The sequence below is a fragment of the Sarcophilus harrisii genome, chromosome 5, assembly GCF_902635505.1.
Source record: "Sarcophilus harrisii chromosome 5, mSarHar1.11, whole genome shotgun sequence".
Lineage (NCBI taxonomy): Eukaryota > Metazoa > Chordata > Mammalia > Dasyuromorphia > Dasyuridae > Sarcophilus > Sarcophilus harrisii.
In genome coordinates this window covers 2739176-2755100 of record NC_045430.1, presented here as the reverse complement: position 1 = coordinate 2755100, position 15925 = coordinate 2739176, and the positions used below count along the sequence as shown (strand labels likewise).

The 15925-nt window shown below is 52.5% G+C and overlaps 1 protein-coding gene across 1 annotated transcript in view; it reads right to left on the bottom strand.

The window, feature by feature from the left end:
- Positions 1 to 1595: 1595 nt before the first annotated feature.
- Positions 1596 to 15925, bottom strand: part of TBC1D22A (TBC1 domain family member 22A) — a 268659-nt gene continuing 254329 nt past the window's right edge. Inside the window, exon 13 of the mRNA XM_031941147.1 lies at positions 1596 to 3143. Coding sequence (XP_031797007.1) covers positions 3015 to 3143 — 129 coding nt within the window. The 3' untranslated portion in view covers positions 1596 to 3014. The remainder of the gene's footprint in view (positions 3144 to 15925) is intronic.

The window sequence follows — 15925 nt, the reverse complement described above, 5'->3', positions numbered from 1 at the left end:
AATTAAGAATATTAGAAAGAATATCAGCATGCTTGTCAAAGGCCCCCAAAGATGAGGGCAGGACCTGGGGTAGGGAAGAGTCTCTGGGTCGGGCACTGAATTAATGAAGAATAAATCCATAGCCGGGGATCCACAGCTAATGGCCAGGAGGAGAAATCATGGAGGGAGGGATGGTGGGACAGGGGAACCCTGGAAGAATCCATGAGGAACAGTGTTCTACATCCTCCACTGGGAGCAGTGTTAAGAGGGTGGATGAGAGAAGATGTAAGCGGTCCCGGACAAGTGGCCTGGGAGAACGGCGCCCTCCGGAAAGCGGAGTGGGATGAGGAGGAGACAAGGTCTCAGGGGGACTCAGAGAATAGGGAGCAGGAGAGAAGTCTGACGTAAGAGGCAGGTCCCTAGGGACGGGGGCTCCACAGGACACAGGGCGAGGGGTAGGACGATCTGGGGGTGTGAATAGGGTTGCGGTGCAAACAGCTCAGGGAGAGAATGGACAGCAGAAGTTGTGGGGGGGAGGGGTATTACTGGGAAGGGGAGTACAAAGAGAAGTTGGGGGTGCAAACCACTGAGGAACGAGTCTGGGCAGAGAACCGGGGGGGGGGAAGGGGGGTGCTGATGCAGACAAGTGGTTAAACATTTGAAGGCTTTCTTTTCCTGCCGGCCGGGCCGGGCTGCTGCAGAGGCTGACCTCTGGATGGGCAGCAGATGGTCTGAGACAACTGCCAGAGTCTCTCAGACTTGCTCGGGCTAACGGTCTGAGACAGGGGCGGGAGGGTGGGCAAAGGCTGCATTCATGCCCAGACTCTAAGCAAGCAGGCCTCTTTCCGAAACCCGGAATGTGATTCTGGCTAATGTGATGAAGACCTCTAGGGCTGAACCCTGGAACAACCGGAATCAGGAGGGAAGAGCTGGGCAGCCATTCAACATGGCGATTCGGCGTGGACGGCCACGGCCCCCACACCGGGACAATGAGATGGGCCAGCTTTGTGGGACACGGTCAGCACCCACTGACGGCCCAGGACAGAGCCCGCAAGGTCGGTCTCCAGCCCGGCGCCCCGTCTCCCATCAGGGATCGGCCACCGGAAGCCTTCCACACGGGAGCCTCTTGGCTCCAGGCGCAGCCCATTTCGTGCTCAGCAGCCCATCCGGGCAGAAGGCTTCGCTGCGTCTCTGTAGCCGCCTGCCGCCCCCACCTGCTGCCTGCGACCCAGGAGAGAACAGGCCTCTCACCAGCTTGGGCTCGTCCTCCGGGGGTTCCTGAGCTGAGAGGGACCTCAGAGTAGAGAATGTCGGGGGGGAGGGGTCTTTGGATAGTGTCGGGGGACTGGGAGGGGCCTGAGAACAGGGGCTGGGGGCTGGGAGGGGCCTTCTTCGTTGTTCAGGAGAAATCACTGGACCCAGAGCTAGACAGGGTGAGAGTGCAGTCCGGTTCTGCTGCTTGCCCTCCACAGACCCTCCTGCCCAGGGCCTCCCCCTCACTCTGCAGCCGAGGGAGGGTCCGAGGCTCTCCCGGGCCTGTCCCAATCCTGAGGCCCAGGTGACTCCTCTGGGCGTTTGAAAGTGATTTCCACCACAGATGCTTCCATCACGCTGCGTTTGAAACACCACGAACTTTAATAACTTTGGACAGATCCGGTACAACTCATCAAGAACACGGCCGAGCCCCCTCCCTGCACGTTTCCAAAGAAAGGCACTGTGGAAGCCCAGTGCGCTGGAAGTGCCCAGGGTGCACACAGAGATCTAGGGGGCCGCCCGGGCAGTCCCAGAAGCCCCTTCCCTCTTCTGGGCCTGTTTCTCACCTACAAATTATGGGGCTCCTGTGACTCCCCCCAGATCCTGCCCTGAGGGCTCCTGTCCCAGAAGACATCCCCTTGGCCCATGCCCACAGCTCCCTTCCCTGACCCTTGGCCCTGGAGACCTCCTCGTCCCCCGGAGCCCTGGGGACAATCCCCCATTTCTCAGTGAAGGCTCATCCCTGGGTCAGGTGGGCTTTCCATTTGCTCCATACACTAGACAGGAGGAAAAGCCCTGGGAATCCTGGTCCCCGGGCAGGGGGACAGGGCCAGTGCAGACCTCTGTGCTCCCTCCCAGCCACGTCCCGGCCCGGTTTATCCTTCCCGGGCTGCATTCCCCTTCTGGAGGGAGGCTGGGCTTAGTCCCGGCCCCTCTGGAGAAGCAACCGAAGTAGGAGTTTTCAAGAAGCTGCAAAGACGGGGTTTGGGGGGGGGGGTCCTACGGCCAGACCGATGGTCTCGGGGGGCCGGGGAGGGGCTTTCCCATAGGCAACAGCAGGACGGGAATTGGGGCCCAGATCAGGGGCCCACCTTCAGGGCTGCCACGGGCTCCCTCCTGCTGGGCTGGCAAACGCAGGGCATGGGGGCGCAGGGGAGGCTGCTCCAAGAAGGGAGAGGAGCCCGGCGACCCCAGGGGCCTTCCGATGCCCAGGGCCCACCCCTATGGGCTGCCTGGGGTCAGCTCTGGCCCTCCCTCCTTGGAACAAGCCTTGGGGACCACGTGCTTCACAACACATTGGACTGTTTTGTTCGTTTGTGTTTTAATTTCCATTGACTTTTAGGTGAAGAGAATTTTCCAGTCTGAGCCGAGCCCACTGAGGCAAGCGCTCCCGGGGGTTCCGAGCCACCATCGCTTCCGGGCCTCCCGCAGAACGGCCGAGCGCTCCCGGGCCCTGGGGATGGGGCTCCGGGGGTTTGGCAACGAGACAGCCCAGGAGGGGCGGGGGCGGCCTCAGGAAGGCCCCGCCCCAGGGGTCCACCTGTCTGTCTTTGGTACCTCGGGATCCCCCATTCTGTGCAAGAAGCGGGGCTCTCTAAGCCGTGTCTACACGGGCCAGGGCCCCGGCTCTCTGGTGGGCGCAGGCGCCGGCCTCCCTCTGGGGCCGGGGCCAGCGTAGACACGGCCTCAGTGCGCCCCTCGCAAAGGGCCACAGTTAGAAGGGGAGTCGGGAAAAGTGCGAACCAGAGCGGGAGCGTTGCTGCGGGAGGCGCGGCCTCGGCTCACTTCTTGTAGTGGTTCGGGGCGTCGGCGAAGGCGAACTTGAGGCGGTAGGCCTCCGCCAGGAGGACGCTGACCTCCTCGTTCCCCCAGTGGGCCGTGGGTAGGTTCTGCAGGAAGATGAGCAGCTCCTGGAGGGAGAGAGAGAAGGAGGCGTCAGGGCGGGAGCTCGGGGACGGGCACTCAGCCAGCGGCCTGCGGGCCGGCGCCGGACAGCGGGCAGCAGGCAGCAGCTGAGGACCAGAGAACGAGGAGTCAGGGGGGAGCTCGGGAGTGGGCAGCGCGGGCAGACGGGGGCAACGGGGGAGCGCCGGCCGCACTCGGGTCTCGGCCAGTGCGCCCGGTCTGAGGCCCAGGGGGCGGCGCCACTGGGCTCTTCTGCCTCCTCCGGGAGGCTCAGACCTGGACAGCAGGGCCGGGGCCCCCGGCCGCCTGGGAGAGCCAGAGAGAGTCTGCTCCAGTGCTAAAAACTCATTTATTAGGCCTACGTCACCGCCCCCTCCTCTCCTCCCCATCACCACCGCCCCCTCCTCCCTTTCCTCCCCACCGGGATCCTCTTCCTTTTCCTTCCACATTAGGGATCTCCAGTTAAATCCAACACAGTTCCCCGAGGAACCCTTCGTAACGATGACTCCAATGAGTTTTCAGTCATCTCTCCCAACACCTCGCCTTCCTAACGTGGGTTTTTAGACTGAAATCAAGGAACCCCCTTCCCAGTCCAGAGCCTTCTGGGGCCTTTAGACACCGGGCAGCTGCCTCTCTCCTTTCTCTGTTAGGTCCAACCCTTAAATCAAGAGCATCACTTTTCATTCACTGGGGGCTTCTGTCCACATGGCGGAGGCCTCACTAGCCCCAGCTGCCCCTCCCTGGACAGCCTGCCCCTGGCACACCCGCTGGGGGAGGGGCAGAAGGGCCCAGCCCTGCCAGGTCTACCACGGGACAGGCACAGATGCCCTCGGAAGCTGACCTTTACAAGGCAGAACGAATGCTTGAGTCCAGATTTACAAAAAACCCACAAAAACAAAAACCCACCCAAACCAAAAGCCCTCCTGTAATCACACCAAGCAGAAGACTCGGCCCACTCTCGGCCCCAAGGCCCTGGTCTTGCAATGGCTACCACCTCCAGGCCTGCCATGGCCCAGGGCTCTTCCAGTGTTAAATCCTCAGCCCTCATGAAGTGTTTTATTAACCAAAAATGATGTGTACCATCAACCCCAAGGAGGCAGCCTGGGGGTAAGGGACTGCTCTGTCAAGCCCTGAGATTGGGTTAGCATTTTATAGAGAATCTCTGAGCCTCCTAAAAATCAAAACTATTCCAAGCTGCAGCCTCTCCCCCCTCTTCCCCACAGCCTCTGTCCCTGCGGTCTCCGCACCAACCTCCCTCAGAGGCTGCCTCGTTCAGCCTCTGTCCCTGCAGTCTCTGCACAGGCCTCCCTTCTGTGAGGGCCAGGACCTCAGCACTGAGCCCAGTGTTGGGCAGAGTCCCAGCTGACACTTCTAGAGCACATGGAGGTTTGCAGAGCTCTCTGTGGGACACGGCCCTGTGAGGGAGGGGCTGATGATCCACATCTTACACAAGGGAAATCTGAGTTGAGCTCAGGGGAGGGGCTTCCCTAAGGTCTCAGGCTATCCTCATCCCCTTGTGGCACCCCCTTAAATAAAGGCTTCCTTCCTGTCTGAACTAATGGGTCTGGGGGGTAGGGAGAGGGGTCAGAGGCCAACTTTGTCTAGCCCTCCTCCTCCTACAGGTGAGTGCCAGCCCCTCCCACTGGTCCCCCCAGCTCACTGTAGGCAGAACTCAGCATCTTTGCCCCAATGCCCCCCCACTTCTCCCTAGTGAGGGCAGCCCGTCCCTTGGGTCCCAATCCAAGAATCTTTTTGGGGTCTTCATGACCTCGCCCCTTCCCGTAGCCAGGCTGTAGCTAGCTCCCTTCCATAGCATCTCTCAGCTCCCATCTCTGCTCTGACTGCCCTGCTCCGGTGCAGGTCTCACTGCTTCCCACCTGGGCTGTGACAATACCTTCTCCCCCTATCTGGACCATCCTCCACTCCACCACTAAAGGGCCTTTCCTTAAATGAAGGTCCCATCGTGTCCCTCTCCTTATCGATATCCTCCTCCAGGATCCAATGTAACACCCTTTGCTTGGCACTGGAAGTCCCACATAAGCTCTCCTGCTCTCTCTGACCCCCTCACGCCTTCCTCCCCTCACGACCCCATGTCCCGAGCCCCCAGAGGCTCCATGAACAAGCCCGCCATCTCTCCGACCTGCTCCATGCCTTCCTCTGCTCCTGTGATGACTTACACTCCCAGCTTCCTTTAAGGTCCAAGTAAAATCTCGCCTTCCGCAGGGAGCCCTTCCCAGCCCCTTCTCTTCTCTGATTGTTTGTACACATTTGTCTGCACACTGTGCCCCACTCCCATTACACCGTAAGCTTCCTGAAGGCAACTTTTTCAAACAAAATTAACCTCCCCGAGCTTTGCGTGGTGTACGGCCCATAGTAACCACTTAAATCTCTATTTACTCATTAATCACGAGGGATCTGGGGGAGCACACACAACTGTGCGTCCCACTGACACTTCCCAAACTGAGAAGGAGCCGCCATGTCCACGCTGGCTTTCCTGTGGGTTTGTGCCAATCACCAGGCACTGCTTGGGTCCCCCTGACTTTCTCTTAAGTGAGAGTAGCCTCTGATCCTTAGGGAGGATGATGGGAAGAGAAGATGGCTTTTGATGTCAAACAGCAGAAACATCTGCTAATCAATAGTGAGCAGACAACATGGTTAGGGCTGTTTAAAAGGCACTCAAGGCAGAAGTTTACAAATTACCACAGAGCCAAGATGAATAAATTAATACTGTCGGAGACAAAGGACTCATTTGCCTACAATTATTATTTTCTTCCGTTAATAGGAAAAGATGAAGCCAGAACCCAGGAGTCAGCACACCAATAACACAGCCAGGTTAATTAGCCTAATTCACTTTTCTGTCCATAGCAGTCTCTAATTTGATGGCTCTGCTGAAAACGTAATGAAGCACAATGCCTACGGAGGCGAATGAAGCATCTGCCCAGTGAAAAGCATCATGGCGCTCAAGTGTAGTCACAAAGTCTTTGACGGATTGGATCCCAAGCCGGCAGCCTCCGGATACCGAGGAAGAGCTGGACCAGTGGGGACCGCAGGCGATGGGCTGGGGACAGATCTCTCAATCCGCCCTTGGTTGGGCTTGGGGGAATGAGAAAAGGGTATATGGCAGCCAGTACCTGACCTGACAGAGCTCAAAAGGGGCCATCTTGAGAGAGGGCCGGAAGGGAGACCGACAGTTGGCGCTTCGCCTACTCCCCGTACAACCACAACAGACCAAGAAGGGTGTGAAGTCTCTACGCTGGTCTCCCCGCATCTCAGCGGCCTCATCTGACAAGCGGCTCGGGGAACATTCATCAGCAACCCTCCTGGCTCAGAGTGCTGGGCCCCGAGGCCATATTCCAACTGTCTACACCTGTTAGGGGCAAGTATAAGAGGGAAGTTGGAGAGGTTCTGAAGAAAGGCCAACCCAAGGGAAGGGATGGGGGCTGCTGCCCCAGCCACTTGGCCCACCCATGAAAGGAGGCTTAATGCTTTCTGAATCCCAAGGCTGGGGGCACAATATCCCAAAGCCAGGAAGTCAACTTCCTTCAGCAGGCCAGGAGCCTGAGCCTGGGGAATGACCGAGAGCACAAAGGGAGGAAGGAGCCCTGGTCAGCCGAGGGACGTTGGCAGAAGACTCCCACCCGGCCCAATCCGTCCATCCATTGCCTTCTCCACCACCGGTTCTGGTAGTTCTGCCCCCGTCCTTCTGGCGGTCCCTCAGTCATGAATCTTTGCCTCTGGAGCCTGCACTGGCAGCCATGACGGTCTGTCAGCCTTTCTAAGAGCCGCTTTTCAAGTGGCTAATCACTCTGTCCCAGATACTGATTCCATGTGAAATGTCTGGCTTGGAAAGGGAAAGCAAATGGAGCCAGTCAATGCCAGGGGTGTGACGAAAATATAATGAGGCAGGCCCCAGGACCTCCGGGGGGACCCTTTCACTCCCCAGCTCTGACAGACTCCTCTCCAAGAGCCACCTTCCCCTGAACCTTGCCTGCTCTCCCTCCCACTGCACCAAACCTGGTTCCTGGGCCCACCCTCATCCGCCGGAGAACAGGCAAGGCTCCCGGGATGAAGGCCAGGGCTCTTGTCATATCTGTGTCCCCAGTTCTGGGTACAAGTTCTCAATCTAGGCCAGCAGAAGGAAGAAGTCTCCAAGCTCACTGACACTTCTCTGGGAATATCCCACATCCCCCAGGTGGGAAGGAGGAAGACCAGAAGAGGAGTCCACAAAGGCTCCTTGTCCTAACAACAGAAGCAGTCAGCAAACATTTAGTATACCTGGGCCTCCTCCGCTCCCTAAAGGACACAAGGCCGAAGTCAAACTCCTGTGCCTGGCACCCGAGGCCCTCCACAGTGGGCACACCACTGCCTTTTCAGCCTCATTTCCTGTTATCCTCCTCCATCTTCTGCTCCAAGCCAAATGATTGACCCTTAGTCTCCCTGTGTGCTCCCCTTCAGGCCATTTCCCTGCTGTTCCCTCTCCCTGGAAAGTCCTCCCATCCTCATCCACCCCTCTCTCCCGCCTCTCTGTTGAGTTCTTATACATTCCTTTAAGTGTAACCCAATTCCACTTTTTTCCAGGAAGTCTCCCTTTCTTTTTTGGAACTCACAAAGCACTTTGGCTTTTTAATTCTTTAATGCACCAAACAAATGCTATTGGGGATGCGACCATCCATGTCTCTCTAATCCCCAAGCCAAAGCTGGATGCTTGCGTGAGCCTCCTAATTGATCCCCAGGCTTCCCAGGATTCAGAATGTATTTCTGTTTCTTGCAGCACAGTAATATTCTATGACATTCATGCACCACAACTGGTTTAGCCATTCCCCAAGAGATGGGTGCTGATCAGAATATATCTCTAATACAGTACTCGGATGCAGGGTCATCTCTCAGAAAGGACTGCAGAACAATGGAGCATGTTCAGAAGTGAATGGACTAGGACAGCAAGGGGGACTGGAAATTCTATGACAGGAGAATCGGGTAAAAAATGGCCTAGAACAGAGATTAAGGGAGAGGGAAAGTGGAAGCTGTCACCCCTTATCAGAGAGGCCTTTGTCCCAGAGAAGAGAATGAGACAGTCTTGGAGGCCCATCCCCCATCATGGAGGGAGCTATCCCCTAAAGAAGTGACTTTCCCACGTCCAAAGACCTTCCAGTAGAGGCTGGAGGACCCTCATGGGGGAGGGATATCTGTATTGGGGCAAGAGGCTCTTCCCATTCCTATTCCCAAGTAACCAAGGCTTCCCTATGCACATGTTTATGACCTGAAATGCTCAAAAAACCCAACGATATGATGTGATCGTCTGAGGATCAGCCACCAGCATTTGAGTATTTTGGGGCTATCATGAAGGGTTTACCATGAATCTCTGAAATATCCCTAGAAAAGGCAGGAGAGGAATCATTATTTATCTGACATCCCTCCAAGATCATTCAGAGTGCGATTAATGACTTAGTGGCGGCTGCTGATCATCCAATCAGTGGTTAGTCCCATTAGCTAATCAGAGTGGAGAGAAAAGGCGTTAGATGTGGGTCGGAAGAGGAAGGCCGCTCACCCACTGGACAATCTCAGAGAGACTGCTTAACTTCTCTGGGCCTTCATTTCCTCAAATGAGAGCATCGGTACCATTGGCCCCCAAGGTTTCTTCCAGCTCCAACAATCCATGAAGCTAGGAGATCTACAACAGATGCTAATTAGAAGATAAATGCACACACAAACAAAACATCCATGTTCTTTTCTCAAAAGGAAAGACAAGGACAATTTGCTTTCTTTGACCTCACTCAGATTATAGGCTTTCTTATTTTTCTCTCCAGGAAAACCTGATTTAAGTTTGTTGATTCTAGCCACAATCACAAGAATTCTTCTTTCCCTCCTTCTTAAAAAAAGAAAGAAGGAAAAAAAAAAAAAAGGGCACAAATTTGATTGGCTTCCCCTTCTGTTCACTTATACACTCAGACTGCGCTCACAGGAGGGCTTGTAATCATGTTTAAAACTAGGTTTATGGCTTAACAGAGTTTGTGTTCCAAAACTGCACGGTTACAAATCTTGTTACTGAGCTGTGACGGTGGTTACTGGGGACAAGTGGAAGCGGGCCTTTTTCAGACCTCGGTGCTTACCAAACACAGCGGGCACAGAGTGTGCTTCATCACTGGTGAGGGTGGTGAGGGAAAAGGGCAGAAGCAGAACCAAAACTGCTGCTAACCCAGCTTCTCTTCTCTCCACTTTGGAGAGAGAGCTGGTAACTTACGGGCAGCTCTGAGCTCGGCCTTGGGACCACCGCACTTGGGACGGACTGGGGCAGGCAGATTCTGCAGGCTAGGAAGCCAGGGAGAGGTGAGGACGGGGTGAATACGGGAGCAGTGGGGTGGCAGTCCTGCCAATTAAAGGGCCTGGAGTTCAAAAGGCTTAGGGGAGAAGGAACCAAAAGACCCCATGACCACTTGGATTAGGGTGGTGGGGGGAAGGAAAAGGAAGTTTTCAAGATGATAAAAGGTTTCAAGTCTGAGAGTCCAGAAGAACAGAGAAATTCAGAAGTACAGGGGAAGGGGCTTGGATTTTAGAGATTTCGATCTTCAGGTGCAGCAGGAGATAAGCCAGGGCCCATCACTAACCTTTATTAAGGCCCTACTATGTGCCAGGCACTGTACTGTCCCAGAATGTGAAGCCAAAGAAAGGCACTTCACCTCATGGCAGGCCCAGGTCCGTGTCTACTCTGAGGTCGTGCAGTTGTCCAGGAGGCAACTGGCCCCACTTCGGCAGATGGAGCTTCAAGAGCCACTTTCTCACCCAGGGTCAGCCCTCACTGGCCAACACGGCCCATCTCCCAGGCCATGGCTGAAGCCTTGTAGATCCTACCAAAGAGAGTGTTCTGTGGCCCTGGCCTTCATGGTCCGAGGGTCCCTTGCTACAACAAGGCACCGTGAGAATCTCAGTTGAGACATTTTTATCAGCTTCCCTCCCCCTGACGTTTCTATTTGTTTTTTTAATTAAATGAACCCTGGAGGTCATCATGATGTGGAAAGTAGGACATTCTTTCCCCCACTATTAGTAAAGTGTGTGATTGCTCTGGGCTCATGGCCCAGGCCAGAGGAGATACCAAGTTTCTTGCAGGAAAATTGCCTAAGAAAAGTTCATTTTTATTTATCTTCCTTTCAACTTTATATCCTACTCAGAAACCTTTCAACCAAAGGCCCAAAGAACAGAGAATGTTGTGTGACAGTAGAGATGAAGCCGACCACACAGAGAGAGGTCACTCTGAACCCTGGTTGGGAAGGCCAAAAAAAAAAAAAAAAAAAAGGCAAAAAGTCCATTTTCCCATCACTCACTCAATCACCCACCACAGGGCGACCTCTGGCTACACTGGGGGTATCACTTAGAGTTCTCTGATCTTCCTGTCTGACTGCGCTGAAGGAGGAATGGCCCAGCTGGACTCAATCCTCAGGTTCCCTGTCTATCCAATGAGGAGCTTATACTAGCGAATCTTTTTTTTTTTTTTTTTTTTTTTTAATTTAATAGCCTTTTATTTACAGGATATATGCATGGGTAACTTTACAGCATTAACAGTTGCCAAACCTCTTGTTCCAATTTTTCACCTCTTACCCCTCCACCCCCTCCCCCAGATGGCAGGATGACCAGTAGATGTTAAATATATTAAAATATAACTTAGATACACAATAAGTATACATGACCAAAACGTTATTTTGCTGTACAAATAGAATCAGACTCTGAAATATTGTACAATTAGCTTGTGAAGGAAATCAAAAATGCAGGTGGGCATAAGTATAGGGATTGGGAATTCAATGTAATGGTTTTTAGTCATCTCCCAGAGTTATTTTTCTGGGCATAGCTGTACTAGCGAATCTTGAAGGCTGGTTCAGGCTCACAGTTTCACACACACACACACACACACACACACACACCTGTCTTCAAAGGGCTCTGGGGCCCACCATGCTGGCCAGGGCTGGGCTACCCCTCTGCTGCCTCAACTGCTTCCATGAGCATCAGGAAATGCAGGCACTGGGAGCGGTCTCTTGGACAGCTCTGCTATGACGGAGGCTCTTGTCAAATCCCAGAGGAATTGGGATTGGGATTTCTATCCCAAAGATAGAAAGCAGGCGCTGGCCACAACCAGCTGGCCTGACCGGTCAACGGGTCAACCTGAGAGCCCTCCTGCTGATCCTTGCAGAGCCTGCAGGGCACCCTGTACCTGTAATTAAGTCCCTTTTTTCAGGTGAAGGCCTTCCTGATGAGAACTGCACCTTTTGGGGGCTGATACAAGTGCAGGCTGGCCAAGCCAGCCCCCTCCCGAGTCTCTCTGCACCGGACCGTGATGTGCAGGAAGCCTCTGCTTGCTTAAATTGGTGCTCGCAGAGCAGGAGGATCTCCACCATGCTCCTGGACTTAAAGCTGATCCAAAAAGCAGTAGCAATGGGAGACACAGCCACGGAGGAAGCCAGAGCTCCTCCCAGGCCCAAGCCCCCTGTCAGAAAGGATCTGGCCAAGGGGCCGGGACGCCACCATCCCTGGCAGAGGCGGCACATACGCTGCCCGCTCCGAGAGGCCTGATGGGAAGAGCAAAGTCCCGCAGCCTTTTTTCTAGCTGTTTCAACTCATTATCTCAATGAAATCAAAGGGAGGGAGAAGGGCAGAGAAATGGAATTAGGGAAGGAAATCATCTGGGAGGCTCCTGCCGCTGGGGAACTGTCTTCAAAGCAACTCATCACACACAATTTAACTTGACTGAATCTGGAGCTAACGAGCACTCGATAGAGGGGGACTCACTGCTTGGCCCGGCTGGCAAGAACCAAGGACCCTGGGAGCCCAGAGAAGTCAGAGAGGACGCTGCTTGGGGCAAGGCGCGGCCATCAACGAGTATCCGTGGCTACCAGCCCGGCACCGGCCCAAAGAAGCAGCAGACGTAAGGCTGAAAGCCAGAGTTCTGGGGCAGCCATGAGGGCTGCATCTGGACTCCAACTCAGCCTCTCCCTGACTCACCTGGGAAGGAACTCACCCCCACTTCCTTCGGACTGCCCCCATCCTTCCAGGAGTCCAGGAGGGTGATGCTGAGGGCTCGCAGGATGCCGTCTGGCCTCTCTGGCAACAGACAATGCTGAATCCCCGCTTGGAGGGGTATGTCTCCCCATCTTGCCCAGGGCCCCACGCTGGCCCTCAGGAACTGGCCCTGAGTGGTTCTCTCTCCCTAAGCATTCAGGTGGCCCAGCAGACATATTCATGCCCAGCGTGGTGCATTCACCTGAGAGCTTACTCCATGAAGGGTCAAGTACTCTGTCTGAGCTTGAGAGTGCCAGCTTCCCCAACCAGTGCATCCCCAGCTTCATTAGAACTTGTGAATGGATTCTCTTGGATCCCAGCTTTAAGCCTCTACAACATCTCTCCCATCCATCTCCTTTCCATTCACAGGCTTTTATTACCTTCCACTTGGACCATCATCAGTCTAACAAGCCTCCCCACTCTCGTGATCAACTATTCTCTTCCATACCAGGTGCTAAATTAACCTTCTGAAAACAGGGGTGACCACACTCAACAACCTTCAGGGACTCCCTAGTGTCTCTAGCATAAAAAAACCAAACTCTTTCTGGCTTCATTCCCAAGAGAAAAACCACAGCATCGGCCTCCACTTGGCTAAGAAGATAATGCATGGGGCCATGACTGAGCCACCCTGAAAAGAGCCAGGTACTGCTCAGGTGCCAAGGAGAACGCTGCTGATAAAGGAAAGGAAGATCCAGAGGTGGACACGTCTATTCAGTTTTTAGCCAAGGCCTTCAATCAATAATATCCCATAACACTGGTTGAATTCCTCTTCATTCTTTAAAGCCTGGTCCAAATTCCATTTCCTACAGGGAGTCTGCCCTGATTCTCTCCTGCTGCCCACAGCCAATGGCTCGCCCACAGACCTCACAAAGCATGCTGCGCCTCGCTAATGTCCGTCTCCTAGAATGGGAACATTCAGGTTATTTGCGTGGATCTCTGTGTTGGCATCTGAGCACCGGGTCAGCAGGGACCAGGCCTTATTAATTCAGTTCTACAAATATGCATTAAGGGGTTCTAATATACAAAACACTGTACTGTGTCTAAAGGCATGGAAAAGATGGCGCCCCCGCTGCCTGTTCGCAGGTCCCATCTATTTTCTCAGGAACTAGGGAGGAAGTGGAAATGCTACATGGCAGCAGAGAAGTAGCACTAACAAGGACAGAGCAGAGATCCAGACAAGAAGTTCTGAAAAACTAAAGTCACTCTGGAAAAAGTAGGAAAATACACCAGCAAATGGATGCTACTTACTGAAGAGGGATCAGGACTTGGCACTAACTTTAAAAGGAGAAGAGCGCACAGTTTTTGCCCTCCAAAAGTTCACAGGGTGGTCGGGGACACACAGAAAGAACCCAAACGCTCCCTTGAATCTCCCCTATGGGCCACATGAGAAGGAAAAGCAGAAGTCCTGAGGAAATCCAGAGAGAGGCCGTGTTCAGGGTTAGAAGGGCCACAGAAGACCTCTGGGAAGAATGGAGATCTGAGCCAAGCATTAAAGGATTTGGAGGGTCTGGTAGAAAAGAGTATTCCAGGCAGGAAGATGATATCAGCAAAGAGAGGAGTCCACTCAGTTTCTGCTCCACACAAGCCATACTCTCGACAACTAAATTTAATGGTGTTAAAATATTGACTTTCGGCAAGGTTGATGTCATATACTCACTCACTGGTGAAATGGCATTTTTCCTTGTTACATAAATTGTGAAAAATTATTAAATTTCTTGAGTGTCTCAACTCTGTGTTCTCTGATTGATTTTTCAGCTGCTGATGAAACCAAGAAGAAAGACTCACACTGAAGTTTGGATTTCAAAAGGTCAGATTCACAAATTGAGAATATTAGGTAATTATTGACCTCTCCTACGCTGGGGAAAGTTAGGAAGGTGCTGGAAAATCACTTGTTTTTTCAGGTGAGGAGAGATGGTCTCAGATTTTTGTATAAGAATCAGAATAGTCTCTGTAAGACAAATTTAAAGGAACTCATACCATAAAAGAAGCTGCTTGCAAGATAATTATATAAAGATGTATGCATATACTGGATTTAACATATATTTTTTACTATGTTTCACATATATTTCATATGTTTCTTTCCTTCTTCATATGTTTCACAGCTAAGGGATGAATGATAGGATGGGGGTGATTACAAAAGACAAAACAGATAATTTAAGCTTTAGCACGAACAAAATTAATGCAAACTCAAATAAGGAGGGAAGTAGTTATTCAACTGGGAAAGAAAAAAAAATCTTTATATCTCAAAGAAGGACCTGTCTGAGATCTAAGATGTTTAGACAACTGACAGAAACATATAAGACTAAAAGTCAATTCCTAATAGTGGTTAAAGAATAGAAACAAACTGGTCTCAAAAGGAGAATTTTAAACTATTAAAAATCAAAGGAAAAGATGTTCCGAATCACAAATAAGAGAAATGTAAATCAAGACAATACCAGAGTCTGTCCTCACATCCAGATGGCTATGGAGGAGTCATGACCAGAAAGAAACTCTTGGTGAAGATGGGGATTGGCCCAGTTGTTCCGGAAAACAATTGGGAACTCGGTTAAAGCAGTGACTCAAGTGTCCGTACCCATGCACCCTTTGATCTGGACAGGATTCCACTGTTGGGATTACATCAGTGGGTGAAAAATACAAAGAAAGACCCCGCAGAGCTGAGTGTGGTTCACAACATAGCATTGTCACTCTTATGTTGCTGTTCGCTTGCATTTTGTTTTTTCTCATTTTTTCCTTTTTGATCTGATTTTTCTTGTGCAACATGATAGCTGTATGAATACATATGCATATATTGGATTTAACCTATATTTTAACATGTTTAGCATGTATTGGATTACCTGCCATCTAGGGGAAGAGGGCAGGGGAAAAGGGGGAAAATTTGGAGCACAGGTTTTTGCAAGGGTTGAAAAATTATCCATGTACATGTTTTGAAAACAAAAAGGTTTAATAAAAAAAGACAGACAGACAGACCCCACAGCTCACAAAATATTTGTGGTAGAACTTTCTGTAGGAGCTGGAAAGAAGCCCATGCCACTGAAGAGAGAATGGCTCGGCACGTGGCTGAAGGGACGTCCCGCATGCTCACTGTGGTTCTGCCGCGGACGATGACGACCAGGGAGGAGCGTGGAGGGGCCTAGGGGACACGCCATGACTGCTACACTACACACCTGCTCCCCCAAGATGAGGGTACTGGCACCTCCATGCGCTGCCCTGCTCTTTACAGTGACAAAGCCTGTGCTGTGGAACACCACAGAGATCAGAGCAGTGATATGTTGGATAGTTTTTTTTTTTCCCTTGATATTCTTTTTTTTATTATTACAATAAAAGGATGAATCTCTGGGAGAATGAGTAGGGAAGAATCTATGAAAATGTTAGCACTCAAAAGAAACATCGGTAAGCGGCTGTTCTTAAAACAAAACTAAAGACTTGCACAAAGGGGGCTCTCCATCCCTTTCCCACTCCACCAGGGAATGGCGAACGCCCGCCCCCTTCACACATTCACCAAGCGACACCAACAGCAGCAGGCTCGGGCCACTCACCTTCGGGGGTTCTGATTAACGCCTGTGCCCCTGACGCCCAAAGGGGACGAGAATCTTAATGGCCAAGAGAGCTGTGGAAGGGAGGGAGACAGGAACACTCATGGAGATAACTCGGCCATCGGCCACAGGGACGGACGTCGGGGAGAGTCGCTGCCGGCAGGGCTACGGACAGACAGCGCGCTCAGGCACGGTTAGTCTGGAACCTCCTG